The sequence below is a fragment of the Lagenorhynchus albirostris genome, chromosome 5 (genome assembly GCF_949774975.1).
Source record: "Lagenorhynchus albirostris chromosome 5, mLagAlb1.1, whole genome shotgun sequence".
In the NCBI taxonomy this organism is placed as follows: Eukaryota; Metazoa; Chordata; class Mammalia; order Artiodactyla; family Delphinidae; genus Lagenorhynchus; species Lagenorhynchus albirostris.
The window spans coordinates 145,411,595-145,426,789 of NC_083099.1; the positions used below are offsets into that span (position 1 = coordinate 145,411,595).

Sequence of the window (15,195 nt, forward strand, 5' to 3'; positions counted from 1 at the left end):
CCACCAACGCGAAGTGGAGGTGCCTTCTGGGCTTTGGGTCTCTGCTGTGAGGTCTGCTGTGAGGGAGCTGCTGGGGGCCGTCAAGGAGAGGGGTCTAGGGGCCCCTACACCACTGCACCTCCCGTCACCACATGGAGGGCGAGGGTCTCCATTTCCCCCAGCTCTCCGGGGCCCGTCAAGTGCGTTAGCGATGGAAGGGAGTGCGGTGAACCAGACAGACCCCAGCTGGCGGGTCTGGGAGTGGAGGGGCAGGGTCGGGGGCCCGGGGGCCCAGGGTCCGGGGGCGGGGCCGGAAAGGTGCTGGCGGCTGCCCGGGTAGAGGGCCGTGCTCTCACTCCATGGTCCCATCACGTCTGGATTTTCTTGGTTCTTTTCAGTCCTGTTTCGCTCTAGTTTTCAATGTTTTCTATCTTTTTTTGTAGGTTACGCTTTTTGGTTAAGAAATGGCAACAAGTAGATGGCAGAGGAGCCCTAGCGCCGGGCCGAGCACCCCGCCCAGGTACCTCCCATGCCACCCCCCCCATGGGCTTCTTTAGTGTCCGCCTGGTGGGAGATCGCAAAGCACAATAAGAAACCAGTAATTCAGCCAGTGCGCTTGTCTGGAGGCAGAGGGTTTTTGAAGGAAAGTGGTTTTTATTTTGGGAACAAGCACAAGTTTATACAGTTAATGTTGATGAATAAAAGTGGTTCAGAGGAGCGTAATAATGATTGAAAACTACAGAAATGCTAAATGTATCGACAAATAGCTTATCTTCAGTGAAAAGGCTTTTTCATTCTCCCAAATGGAGTGAAGTTCTACTTCACACTGTGCACGTCTCCTGGGAGCACCACTGCCTCCTCTGCCTCAGTCCCGTCCAGGCTGCGGTCGTCCTCTGCCCCATCTGACGGGCCGCTGCCCAGGTGTAGCTGGGCTGCCTGGGGGAGCTGTAGTGGGCAGCACCCTTCATGGCCACTGGGCTTCCCTGGTGGTGCCAGTCCCCTTTGATTTCCACGTGTGAATCCTTACGTCTCGGAATCAGCTGGCTTCAAGGTTCTTTAGGAGGGGTCCCCCCACACCCGCTGCCCCCCGGCTGCACCTGATGGTCGCCGGGGTTTCTGCCCTTCCCACTCCTCAGAGCTGGGTGCAGGAGACCCACCCCAGGCCCACCTGGCGCCGTGCTCACTCCATCAGGGTGCTGAGTGCTTCTCCAGGGCGCTGCCCACACAGACACGGGGGTCAGGGTTGGCCTTGCAGGAATGAAATGCAGGTGCTCAAAACTCAGGTTTCAGACTTCCCTGGTGGCGCAGTGGTTAGGAATCCGCCTGACAATGCAGGGGACACGGGTTCGATCCCTGGTCCGGGAAGATCCCACATGCTGCAGAGCAGCTGGGTCCGTGTGCCACAACTACTGAGCCTGTGCTCTAGAGCCCGCGGTCCACAACTGCTGAGGCCTGTGCGCCTACAGCTTGTGCTCTGCAACAAGAGAAGCCACTGCAATGAGAAGCCCGCGCACCACAACGAAGAGTAGCCCCTGCTCACCGCAACTAGAGAAAGCCCGCACACAGCAACAAAGACCCAACGCAGCCAAATAACTAACTAACTAAATAAATACATTTAAAAAACAAAAACCCTCAGGTTTCTTCTAGAGATTTTTTTAATACAGTTTTTATAACGAATACATTTTTTTTTTTTTTTTTTTTGCGGTACGCGGAACTCTCACTGTTGTGGCCTCTCCCGTTGCGGAGCACAGGCTCCGGATGCGCAGGCTCAGCGGCCAATGGCTCATGGGCCCAGCCGCTCCACGGCATGTGGGATCTTCCCGGACTGGGGCACGAACCCGTGTCCCCCGCATCGGCAGGCAGACTCTCAACCACTGCGCCACCAGGGAAGCCCTAACGAGTACTTTTTAAACGTTTTGAAATTGCCATGCAGACTCCTAAAAGCTTGTAAATTTAAAATTTTGGTGGATGGGCCTCCCTACTAAAATGCATTCTTTTTTTTTTCTTAATCCCTTCGTTGCTAAATAATCCTGGGGGAAGGATTCCTGGTGCCACGGCCGCAGCAGTCTCCACCCGACACCCGCGCATCCCCACCAACCCGGGACGTGTCTTCCAGCCACGCCAGGGGCCCTGTGCCAAAAGCATCCCCACGCAGGAGGGAAAGGTGAGCGGCGGTGCCTCAGCTGCTTTTCCACTGCAGGGTTGTAGCCGTCAGCAGGGGCCCCGTCTGCAGAGACAGGGCCACGCGCGGAGGTGTCCCTGGGCAGAGCTGTGCGGGTGCTCAGGCCCGCCTGTGATGGAAGGGCCCCCGGGCACACGTGACCCTCCCCCGACACGCGCACACACACATACATGCAAGGCCGTGGTGTGAGCTTTACTTAGTCTTTTTCTTTGGGATTGGGGGGTTTTTTGCACACGTAATGTGTTTTTATACTTACAACTTACTTGGCAATTGAGATGTTACAGTGATAATGTTAAACATCCATTGGTTATTTGGGGAAAAAACTGTTTTCAATTAAAAATATAATTAAGAGGCCTTGGGGTTAAATTGTAGAATGGAATTTTGTTTAAAAATTCAGGTGAAGAAAGGTTTCCCTGACGGCTGTGACTGTCACGTTCTGAGCCCTGGGTGTAACAAGGCTGTGTGGTGTGGCCCTAATCACCTTCATCACGGTTTGCAGCCCATTTTCCTGACCGTGAGATTTCTTATCCAAGTGCTGCTTGTGAGAGATGTGATTTCCATTTCCATTTCTCCAGACTGAAACACAAATAATTATAATCCTATTCAAATGCTCGAATATGATTACAAGTCATTTATTTAATTCATTTGACTACGACTCCTCCAGTATTTGGAACCTACCCGTGAAGTGAACAGAAAGCTCAGTCTGTGTCTGTGGTATTTGTCACACACATGTGACGGCTTGTGTAGGCATGTCGTCTGTTCTCTCTGTGCGTGCTTCCCCGGGGTTCTAAAACAAGCTCGTCAGAGCAGAACGCATCGTCCATCTCTGACATCGGACCAGCAGGGATAAAATGCTCACCTTTGCTCTCTCGCTCCATGGTCTCCGGTTGGTGATGAGACCTCCGTACGAGTTGCGTGTTAAGAGTGTGACGATCTCGGGCGTAACTGCCCTGATGGGGGAGGCCAGACCGATGAGCGTGGGTGGCTCCGCCGTGCGCGAGGCTGTGTCCCCACTCATCCTGCGTCTCTGCCGATGGGAACCCACCAGCGTGTGTGGTTCCTCACAGAGACGTGTTCTGAAAGTTTGGGTCCCAGAGCGAGGCAGGGAGTGCAGCAGTGTGAGTCCGTGAGGGCCCAGAAGCCCGGTTCTATTCGGGGAGGGCAGGCAGGGGCTCTCGGTCTGGCTGTGGCTCCCCCATTCCCGAGTGGGTGATACCTTTGAAGGAATAGGTGGTGGCCAAGGCCTCTTTTTTGTGGATGGCGCACAGGTAAGACACTCCCTGCCCTGGAGAGGAAGTGAGCAGTGAGGCAGATGGGGCTCCCTGGGCCCAGCTGGAGGCCAGGAGGAAGGGACCCCTGTGAAGGATGCTGGGCAGAATCCGGTTGGGATGATAGACTTATATGTGAAGATTTAGTGAATTAAATAATACACAGTAGTTTTTAGTTGTTTTAATTTGGAGACGTAAAGAAGTTAGTTTTAAAGCACTATGTAGCACTTCTTAAAAAACCCTTACTATTTTTCCGCTGTGGTAAAGAAAATATAGGAAAGTAACAACCGCCTAGTTTACCCCATTTCCCATGAGTGTCTGGTCAGCAGGCCCAGCTCCACTGCCCCTCCGCACTGGCTACATTCAAACCGTCTGCTGAGTTCAACTCTTTTTGTTTGTTTGTTGGTTTGTATGTTTGAAGATCAAATCCGTCCCCAAATCCCAGATCAGAAAGATCCCTGACTGCTTCTCAAGATCCAGAACATTCCTTGACGGAATACATTCACCATTTAGAAATGATCCAGCAAAGACTGGGAGACGTACCACCAGGTAATGAAAGTCCTCTGTCTTCTGACGGGATCTGAGTGACCCAGGAGTGTCCAGTCCTGCAGAGGAGACGGCTGGGGTCCAGCTTAGTTACTCTTGTTAGTTTCAGTCCTGCTAATCGGCCATAATGAATAGTATCAGAAGGAGGGTTGTGAGTGGAGACACCGAGGGGTGGGTGTGAAGGACGCACAGTGTCTCAGACTCACAGCGACCATGAAGACCGTGTTTACAGGATGTCGTTTGTCCAGCGTTTCTCAACTTTCATAATGTAAACCACTGCGTATCTTAATTGCTATTCTTATTGTTACCAAAAATAAGGTTAATTCAGTGATAGTGTTTCGAAATTGTGAAATTCTTCTTAGAAGATGTGAAGCCTTCTCACAAATTGCTTCCTCATTTCTACTTGTGTCTAGATTCTACTTCAGAGAAGTCCTGCTGCCAGAAGAGTAAACAGTGAATAAAGTCCTGTGACGATTGTATTTGAGGAAGAGGTTTGATTTTCTGTGGGAGCTTGTGATGTGCGTGTGCTGAGTGGTGCTGAGCGCCAGCCCCGGTGTCGTCAGTTAGGTGCTCTCACCCTTACGCTTTGCTGCAAAGCCAAGTGGAGTATTTTCTGTGTGATTTCAGCACATCTTAGCTTCTTACCTTGATGAGGTAGCTGTGCGCTCATGAGTGACGGGCGTCTGCCCGGTTCTCTGTTGGTCGAGCCTCCCTGCCCACCCACGAAGGGTAAGCAGAGGATGGCTTCCTCTGCTTTATTTTCTTAAAGTGTACAGCCTGGTTTATTTTCTTAAAGTGTACAGCCTGGTTTAAAACAAAAACACACACAAAAACAAAAAGAATAAAATTAAAGCCCTGGTGTGTTTGTGAATAGCCCTGTGTTTTTTTTTTTGTTTTGTTTTATCCAGTCTGCTTTTATCACGGGCAAAAAAATAAAACATAGACTTAGAATTCACATTGAACTTCTGTAAGTCAAAAATTTTCAGTGGAACTTAAAGCACTAGTAAGACAAATAGCCACATGCCTATTGATTCATCTTGCTTGGTTTCTTTTACTTCTGTCAGATGCTGTCACTACATATTTATTTCTCATGATTATGATCTTTTCATGTTTTACTCATGCTCATCTGTACCTGGTGGTGGTATCTAGCCAGTGTCCTTTACCCAAACGTCTGTTGTAAAGGTATGTTTATAAGTATCTCTGTGTTTCTAGGACCTTTGAACAAAACATTTATTCTGCTGGGCTTGGTTTTAATATAAAACAACTTTTTCCTGATCACTACTTACTTATTTTCGATTTTTAGATCTTAGACTTACTTATTTAGATGTCTGCTTACTTATTTTAGATTTTTCTTTCCAGTGCATGTCTGCATTTTCCTCTTCTTAGCCAACACTGCCATAAGGTCACTGTTTTATAATCTTCCCACCTTTTCCACTGAGTCCTGTCTTCTGCTTGATGTTATTGAAGCGAAATCTTGACCAGCTCTGGGAGCAGGAATCCAAGAAATGTCTCTTCACTTTCCAGAAGAAAGACGTTTGAAATTGATGATCAAATACTGAAAACATAACTATCCATGTCATCCACGTTAAGCTAATGAGGGAGGGAGGGAGGGCCCATTTAAAGCCACCAGTGGGCGTAACTGTCACACCAACTTGTTACCATGGGGGTTAGTAATTACAAAGAAAGAGACATTCACCCTCCTTTCGTGGAAGAACACAGGTCAGACCTGCTGATGAGGGAAATTCTTCATGGTAAAGCACCCAGCTAATTAATAGAGAGGGAGCAATACAATTAGAGAACCACCAATTCTGCCCCCAGCAAAATAATCAGTTCACGGTGGGTTCATCAACAAGTCCTAAAACCAAGGCGAAGTTCCACTTTCACAGTGCAGGGGCCTGGGAGTGTCCACTGTGACCCCGGCTCATGGCAGGCCTGGCATGATGCCGTGTGAGATGCACAGTCTCCCCCAGTTTACAGATGGAGGGACAAGTGACACAGAACCACGAGGAAAGAGACACATGGGCTGTTCTGTAAGTGACTGGCCTGGTTTCATCAAGTAGACAACATTACTCAGAAAACAAAAGTGAGGGCCCTGCTTTTTGTTAAAAGAAACTAAGGAGGGCTTCCCTGGTGGCGCAGTGGTTGAGAGTCTGTCTGCCGATGCAGGGGACACGGGTTCGTGCCCCGGACCGGGAAGATCCCACATGCCGTGGAGCGGCTGGGCCCGTGAGCCATGGCCGCTGAGCCTGCGCGTCCAGAGCCTGTGCTCTGCAACGGGAGAGGCCACAACAGTGAGAGGCCCGCGTACCGCAAAAAAAAAAGAAACTAAGGAGACATAAATGCATGTGCAAAAGTTAATTAGTTCCTAAATTGGGGAAAGCAGCTATAAAGTCATTTTGGGGGTTAACGGGGTAAATTTGAGTATGTACTGGATAGCAGATTTTAAGGGAATTTGTGTTAATTTTCTTAGGTGTGGTCATGGTTATATGAGAAAAGGCTGCTTCTCTGAGGAGCTGTATGCTGAATTATTTAAGAAAAAGGAGCCGTAACAAATGCAATTTATTTTGAAATGGTTCTGTTAGAAAGAGAGTACACATATATGGATTAAGTAAACATGCAAAATCTTTTAAAAATATTGAATCTAGATTGAATCTAGTTAGTATATGGTTATTTATTTTTTGAAAATTTTCATAATGAAAGATGAAAAAAACGTCATGACCAAACTGAAGTCTGACCCAATACATTTTAATCAACTACAGGACTGTGTCAGTCCAGGTGGGAGAACATAACCATGCTAGGCTTTCCAGCTAAGGGAATCCAGTACAAGGATTTGATCATTATGATGGTGGAGGAGCCCTTTCCCTGGGGCTGGCGGGTCAGCAGAACGGTTCCTGGGACACAGGGACAGAGCCCTCCTCCAGCAGGAGCTGACCCCTCAGGGGAGATGCATCAGCATCACTGTGGAAGGGAGAGAGACACCCATCTTTCTCCTCCTGCCCTCCTGTTTGCCAGACTAGACAAGGATCCTGGGACAGTTCCTTGCAGAAGTCGGCACCTTGTGCAGAGCAGACAAGAATTGATCTGAAAGCACACTGGCAGGTGACCCTTTGGCTACGAAGAATTTGTTCTCACCCACCCATACTTAGTTACCAAAATGCACCCACCTGATGTGGGGCAAACATTCTTCATACCGAAGAAGTCCCATGAGGTGTCGTATCTCAGTGATGCAGGCTCTCCAGGTAATGCCGGACTCCTCCCTCGGTGCTGGGTCTGCCCTTTGCTAATTGGTGTAGTTAACACACCCAGCATGTCATGTCAGGTGGGGGAGGTGAGGAGAAGTCTAGAGCAAGCATTAACCAGCCCTGCGCCCCCGTTTCAAAGAGTCTTCCTTCTACCATGTAGGCCTGGTTTTCTGGGCCTCACTGTCCTTTCTGAAAGATATGAGACCTTAACAGTCTTGTTTTTAGAGGACTTCCTTTCCTTTTACAGTCGAACCTGGAAGTACTAAGTACGAGGAGGTGCCCAGTGAAGACGTCAGGTACAGATACAGGCTTTACTGTCCTCGAGTTGTGCTGGCCTCCAGGCTCCCCCTCAGTAATTGGGATCAATCCCACCAGCCGATGCAGGAACCCTATCCCTGCTGGTTCAAGGGGGACCACTGTCACTGGTGGCAGCAGCCTCCCCCCACCCCTGGGACAGCAGAGCCCAGAGTCAGGATGGAAAGCAAAAATTCCTCCAGGCTTATCTGACGTAGCAGTAAGAGGGGCTCTTCCCATCTTCTGATGGCCCCAGGCTGATGTATTCTGGCTGTGGGAGAAATGGCCATAAGTGGGTCTGCACTTAAGTGGGTCTGCAGTAGGGCAGCCTTCCCACTGTCAGTAGCTGAACTGCTTCTGGGTTGACGTCAGGGAATCCCATGGTCGTAAGGCTAGTGCCACACTTTTGCTATGAGAGGAGTTTTCTGGTCAGAAGCAGCGATGGTGAGTAAGTAATTTGGGCAGTCCCCAGATGGGTTCTGGACAGGGACAGCAAGTCCATATGCAGAACAGGAGTAGACAGAGCACAAGGACAACTCAGAGGGAGAAATTTTCTGGGAACCCTGGCCATCTGTTCACGGGGTTTACTTTTGCCTTCCTGACCCGCTTGAGTCTTATCATTCACCACCTCCTCTCCATCACCACCCGAGTGTCCTACAGTTCAATTCTGACACTACCTGGGGTCAGCACAGAAACTACGTTAAGGACTCAGTCCCAGGGGCTTCCCTGGTGGCACAGTGGTTAAGAATCCGCCTGCCAATGCAGGGGACATGGGTTCAAGCCCTGGTCCGGGAAGATCCCACATGCTGCGGAGCAACTAAGCCCATGAGCCACAACTACTGAAGCCCGCATGCCTAGAGCCCGTGCTCCCCAACAAGAGAAGCCACCGCAATGAGAAGCCCGCACACCGCAACGAAGGGTAGACCCCATTTGCCGCAACTAGAGAAAGCCTGCGCGCAGCAACAAAGACCCAACCCAGCCAAAAATAAATACATAAATAAATTAATTAATTAAATAAAAAAAAAAGAACTCAGTCCCAGAATACAGCCACGTTAGACAGCGGCCATCAGTGGAGTCCCCAGGCTGTCCACACTTCTGCCTGGCCGGCTACAAACTTGTCCTGAGTATCAGAGCTGCGGGTCCTTATCCAGGTCTCGCGAAACCAACAGCCTACAGCTTCCTCAGTCATAAGACGGGAGCAGCACACCCAGATGTGGTCATATCAAAGTCCACACACGCCAGGCCTGGGCCTTTCTTAGTTGTGAGCAGTGCGAGGCGTAGCTGCTTGTCATTCACTTTGGAAGGGAGACCATGATAGTCCACAGACCACTGATTTTTCATGGAATTTACCTCTCACCATCCAAGGCAACTAGGGTACTTCTTCCTGCTCATTAGGACCAATTACCATGATGTCTTTAATGCATCAAAGTGATATTACGATGTCTAAACAAAGACCCTCAGGTAAGGTAGGGAAGTTGTCCCTGCCAGTTGAAATCGAATTGATCATCTAATTGGTATTGAGAAAAAAAATGATAAGGGAGCCTAAATATAAAACCTTTTATGATTGTACCTGGGACAGGTGCCATCACTTCTGGACCCATATCAAGAGTTTATCCCAAAGTAGCCAGAGAAGTACAACAAATAATGAAACTGGATGTAAACAGCAGCATTCCATTGAAAACCAGAAACAGTATTGTCTTAGCTTGGGCTGCTATAACGAAATGCCATAAACTGGGTGGCTTATAACCAACAGAAATGTGTGTCTCACAGTTCTGGAGGCTGGAAGTTCAAGATGCGGGGGCCAGCAGGGTGGGGTTCTCGTGAGGGCCTCTCCTGGGTTGCAGATGGCTGATTATTCCTTGTATCTTTACGTGGTGGAGAGCAGAGAGGGGGAGCAAGCACTCGTGGCTCTTTTAAGGGCAATAATCCCATCCGTAAGGGAGGGCTCCACCCTCACAGCTTCATCTGCTTCCCAGAGCTTCTACCTCCCAATGCCATCCCATTGTGGGCAGGATTTCAGCGTAGGAGTTTGTCCATCACAGGTACACACAGAGCTGGGTGTGAGAAGATCAGAAAACGTACGTAAATGACATGGTCGGTAGTCAGACTCATGGTGCTGGATCTTCTGTTTCACTGTCTCAGCCACGTCTGTGGTCTTGTGAGACGTTACCTGTGACTAGTTGGCAGAACAGGAAGAAGCACAAGTTTGTTCTGCAGCTGGATTTGCACAGTGTGCTGGCCTCAGCCAGAAGTAGACAGTTGCCACACACACGCAGCATATGGGATTTGGAAGATTTCCAGCTGGCAAACTTCGGATGGTACATTGGTGCTCCATTCCATGTGGAAAGAGAACTGACCTGGGTTCCTGATCCATAAGCATTCTCATGAGTAACTGACTGTCCAGCTGGTCAATACTTGGCAGAAAGATTGCAAAGTGGTGTCAAGGTCATCTGCAGGACGGGTATGTAAGAAGACCTTCCTCCCTCAGGGCACCCACTGCCGAAGTGCAGTCCAGCGGACAGGATGACTTGCTCATGGGTGTCACTCAGCCTCTTTCCTTAGGTGGCAGAAAAGAGACTTGCACTGGTTCAGCAACAAGACCTCCTCTCACCAAGGCTTCCTGGCTTCTCCCACTTCTCAGTGCCTGAACTGCCAACCGCAGAGGCCAGGGCTGAGACCTTGATGTGGCGAGCTGGTTCCTCCATCACAGAGGACGCAGTGGTCGGTCCCGCCAGGAATAGACACACTCCAGGTGCGACTTTTTTGCTTCCCTGTCTGCAGTGCATCTGCCAACAGCACTCTCTGTGCCCTTGGAGACGTCTTGTTCGTTGCTGTAGCTCTGCATGACACTGCCTCTTAGCAGCAGGCGTTACTTTAAAGCGATGAAAGTGCAGGATGAGTTCACACGTAGAATCCACTGGTCTTACCATGTTGGAGGAGGTCGTCGAGAGGACATGACCGCTGGTTGACCTGTTAGCTGGCCCTGGGCCATCAGAGGCTCCCCACCAGCTCCCCATCCTTGGGTTGTGCATTGCGCTTGCCCTCCCCACGCTGGCAGCTGCCCCAAGGATGCAGCCTTGAGCGAGCAAGGTGGTGTGGACACCATCTGGAAGGTGTGCATGACTGAACCCAGTCAAGGCCTCTGTATAAGCTCTTAAGATTCTGGCGGGCGGGTGTGGAGATCTGTTCGTCTTCTGGCCGCCAGGACAAACCTCGTAAGTTCCCTGCTTATTAAAGCTGCTGATCTGGAGTGTCTGTGTCTCTTTGGTCTCTCCTTGCCCTCGTGTACAGGGGCAAGTTTACGAACCAATATCGTGTCCCATCAGCTGGAAGCGGCTGTCTGGGCTGAAGAGTGGAATGGCTGGTTGAAGGCTCTCTATCAGCGCCAGCTTGGAAATCAGTCTTTCAAGTTGGACGCAGTGTTGCAAACTGGTTTATGCCTAAAACTAGGAGCACGTGTATCATGTACTTCCCTTACAGCCAGACTGCAGGGGTCTGAAAATCAAGAGGCAGACTCTTCCACTGCGTGTGCAAGTTGGATTCTCTAGTTTCTCAATCGCAGATAAGCAAAGGAGTACGGAGCCACACCCCTGTGGGTCACTCAGGTTCTACACATTCTTCCCCATTGTGCAGTGAGTGTAGGAGCAGCCCTACCCTCTCTGTCACCAAGACAGGGACTCCTCCTTTCACCTGCTGGTTCCTAGACGCAGGAACCCAAGGTTCCCAGACATCATCCATAGTTTATAATCCAATGGAACACTTGGTGTGTTCCCCAGGGAGTGTCCCTTTTGGGGACCAGGACCTCTAACCCTGCAGAATCTAAACTTGGGAGGACAGGAAGCACAAAGCCCCCAGTGGATCACTGCAGGTGATGGTTAAGTGGGACCACTCCTGTTTCCACCCCTTGGGTTTCAGATTCAGGTATCTTTCTTGTTGGGAACACAGTGCCATATATAGGTCTTGAATGCCACCCCATCTTTGCAGAACATTACCTCCGATTTGGTACTTGAGCTGTGCCTTTAGCTGACTGTCCCAGTGCTCTGTCAGGCAGCAGATCCCGTGGTCTTTGCACTCCTTGCTGTGCACTTCCTTTGCCATAAAGTGAATCCTATGTTTGATATGATGCCACATGGGATCCTGTGCCAGAGGAACTACCACTCCATAAGCCCCTGTTGCCTGAAACTTGTGGGCAGGAAGTCAAGCCTATATATGGAATATGAATCTGTTTCTGTGAAAACAAACTCCTGGCCCTTCCAGGATGGAAGAGTTCCAATACAGCAAACTTGGCTGGTTGACCTTCTTAGTGGAAGGAGCCACATTCAGAGCTCAGCATTGGTCTCCCACTGGCAGGTTAGACCTTCAGTGTCAGCTAGTGGTTAGATCAGCTTTGGGCCCACGAGTAGCCTCCAACCTCATTACTTTTGTTCCTCTGTTCTTGTACCCATCATGCCAGTGCAGGGGTTGCCAAGTAAGAGATGCTGTCCAGGGTCAACTGGCTGAATCGTCATTCTGTCTGCTTGGTGGTTTATTACTTTCATGGGTGCTCTCTGGTGGGCATTAATATTTTACACCAAGACCATCCTGCTTGGCGCCTATCCCAGTATGTCTTCCCACATGCTTTCCTTGTCCCCAGTTTTCCAATTGTTTTCCTTCCAAACCCTTAGCCAGTCACACAGGCCATCCAACACTGCCCGTGTGTCCATATATATTCTCACCTTGGGCCACTCCTTACGCAGAAAAGGGAATGACTAGGAGCTCTGCCCACGGGGAGGGTATATCCTTAACCACTGTCTGTAGGGCCAGCCCTGAGTGAGGCTGTAATGTAGCTGCTGTACACTTTCATTCTGAACTCACATGCCAAGCCAACCCATCTGTGAACCAGGCTCAAGATTTTTCCACCTCTGTCAACTTGCTCTGAAGGCTTCCCCATACGGTCATAGATGCGAAGGAACAGAGAGGCTCTGATACAACAGCAGTGGATGCCATGTGGGTCTGGGCCACCTATTTTGCACTCCCTTGTGACCTCTGAACAGTCTCATGCTCAGTCTTGAATGTGCTCCTTCCTTCCACCTGGTGGTGGACTGTTTCTGGGCCAAACCGACCTGATGACTTGGTGAGTTTGGCAGAACCCACCTCACAAAGCAGTCCTGTCTGCGGGGTCCCTTGGTGTCCCAAGGTCAGATGTTCCATCTCTGTCAGAGCACAGAAGCACACCAAGATGGTCTTTTCCCTCAAAAGGCATATATAATTCTCTGCTTCAAGTGGCATCACAGAACCCAGGGCTCCTGCTTTGTCAGTCTCCTGCTGAGATGTGCCAGAAACTCCACATCGCATTGTTCCCCACCACCAATACCACCTGCTGGACCGTACGGCCCAGGCGGAGCTGCTTGTACCACAGCCTTGACCTGAGACAGAAACTTTTCCTTTTCTGGGCTCTTCTCAAACCTGGAAGTCTTCCAAGTCAACCAGTATTTGGGCCAGAGCAGTATTTATGTGTGGAATATGCTGCTTCCAGAACTTGAAGAGGCCCAACAGTGTCTTCCTTTATTAAAAAATGGTTGAAGGTGCATGACGCAACAATTGTCTTTTTCTGTTGGAAGGGATGCCTTAGGGCACCACTGACCACTGGATCCCTAAAAATATTTTAAGTGTAGCAGGTCCCTGAATCTTCATAGGGTTTATCTACTACTCTCTGGAGCACCTGTATCTTACCGATGTCTCCAGCATCTTTATAATGTTATTGATGTAATGGAAACAATGTGATGTTCTTCAGGATGGTGAAGTCTTTGGACTATGAGAGGGCAAGAGAGGTAACATAGGCTTCAGGCAAAACTGCATCTTTGTTCCACGTGAATGTGAAATGTTTCTGATCTTCTTTTCTGATAGGGACAGAAAAGAACACACTGGATTAGCAGCCACCTACCACATCTGACACAGAGACTACTCTCGGGGCTGCTACTGAGTTGAGTTTGCAGTATACCCTCATCCTTCAGGATCCTTCTGATTTCTGCAGGGATCATGCTGGTGAACTAAAGGTTTTGGGGACCACCATGCTGTATCCTTTAGATCCTTAAAAGAGGCACCCATCTCTGCCATCCCTCCCACCCCCAGATGTGATGTTGTTTTATGATCCTGATAGGAATAGATCAGTTTTAGAGGTTTCCACTTGGCTTTTCCTATTGTGATAGCTCTAACCCTACAGGTCAGGGACCCAAAATGAGTGTAATGTTAATTGCCAAGCACGTCAATGCCAATTATTCACCTTGGGACACAAATGACCACCAAGCAGGTTCACAGACCCAGTGGACCTACTGTAAGCTGGACCTTGGGCAGGACTCCATTAATGATCTGGGCACCACATGAGCCACTCTGACAGGGGAGCCGTGATGATCCAGGGGTTTAGGTGTCAAAGTCAGTTCAGACCTTGTGTCCATCAATCTTCAAAATGTTTGGCTACCTAGTTTTCCCCGGGTGTAGTTACCAAAGGAAAGGCCTTTGGGATTCATTTCTGTGTATACTTGTGGTATATTGCAGGTCCTTCTTGGTATTTGGCCTCCTCTTCAGTTCCATGTCTGAAATCTGGCTCAGGTCCAGAAACTGGCTGTGGGATCCTGGTTTTTTATATTGGGCAACCAGCTTGATTTTCCTAGTCATCCATCCTTGACTTTTTTCTGCTGGTAGTACCTTCAGCTGCCCATCTATTTTGCCTCTAGGGATGCTGTGTTTTATGAAGCATTTCTGCAGCTCTCTGCAGCTCAGGCTCCCTTGGCTGCCATGCACACCTTGCTGGCCATTGTACTTTGCAATATTCAGACTTCTGTCAGTTCTGTGCTGCTTCCTGGCCTCTTCTGTTTTAGGATCCTATCGTCCCCAATGCTGTTCTGGAACAGCCTTTCCTACTGTCAGCTCTCACCTAAAAGGTGAGCCACCATTGACTAGTGACATCAGTACCCCTTTCATCAGTCTGTTTCTTTGGACTTTTGTAAAAATTTGTTATTTGTGCCTTTATGTGGAATATAATCATCTGGTGGGTCTTCAGGAAGCACAGAGTATTTAAATTTCAGCACACCCACATCCCTGACCCTTGTACTCCTTTCCATCAGTCCGCTGTAGCAGTTGTCATTTCAACTTTGCTTACTGTGGACCATAGCTTTTTCTACGTGTAGTGTTGCTTACTGTGGACCATAGCTTTTTCTATGTGTAGTGTTTTAAAAATATATCTGCAAATTCTGAAATTTCTCCCTTTGAAAGGAGTCTGATGCCTCTCCCCTGAATATAGGTGAGATTTACTAACAGCTAGGGAGTGGCAGAAGTGATGGTATATGACTCCTGAGGCTAGTTCACAAAAAGGCCATGGCTTTCCTTTGTCTTTGGACAACTGCCCTTGGAATCCAGCCATTACATTGTGGGGAAGTCTAGGCCACAGGGAGTGGCCATGTGTGGGTATGCTGGCTGACATCCCCAATCCAGGCTCCTGCATCAACTGTCAGACATGTGAGTAAATGAGCCTTCAGATCATTCCAACCCCTGGCCTTCAGGCTGCTCCAGCTGAGGCCCCAGATGCTGTGGAACAGAGACAAGCCATCTCCACTATCTCCTGACCCACAATAACCTAAAGAGATAATAAATGGTTCTTGTTTCAAGCCACCAAGTGTGTATATAGCAATAAATACAGCATCATTTT

At 49.2% G+C, this 15,195-nt stretch overlaps 1 protein-coding gene across 7 annotated transcripts in view; it reads left to right on the forward strand.

The window, feature by feature from the left end:
* The window catches only part of PCNT (pericentrin), a 97,623-nt gene extending 92,863 nt beyond the window's left edge, over positions 1-4,760 (forward strand). For 6 of the 7 annotated variants that reach the window (XM_060151118.1, XM_060151120.1, XM_060151119.1 and 3 more), the window contains 4 exons: positions 423-499; positions 2,020-2,143; positions 3,851-3,978; positions 4,389-4,760. In XM_060151118.1, coding sequence (XP_060007101.1) covers positions 423-499; positions 2,020-2,143; positions 3,851-3,978; positions 4,389-4,432 — 373 coding nt within the window. In that variant the 3' untranslated portion in view covers positions 4,433-4,760. The remainder of the gene's footprint in view (positions 1-422; positions 500-2,019; positions 2,144-3,850; positions 3,979-4,388) is intronic. The other variant, XM_060151121.1, reaches the window with a different exon arrangement.
* The last annotated feature ends 10,435 nt before the right edge of the window (positions 4,761-15,195 follow it).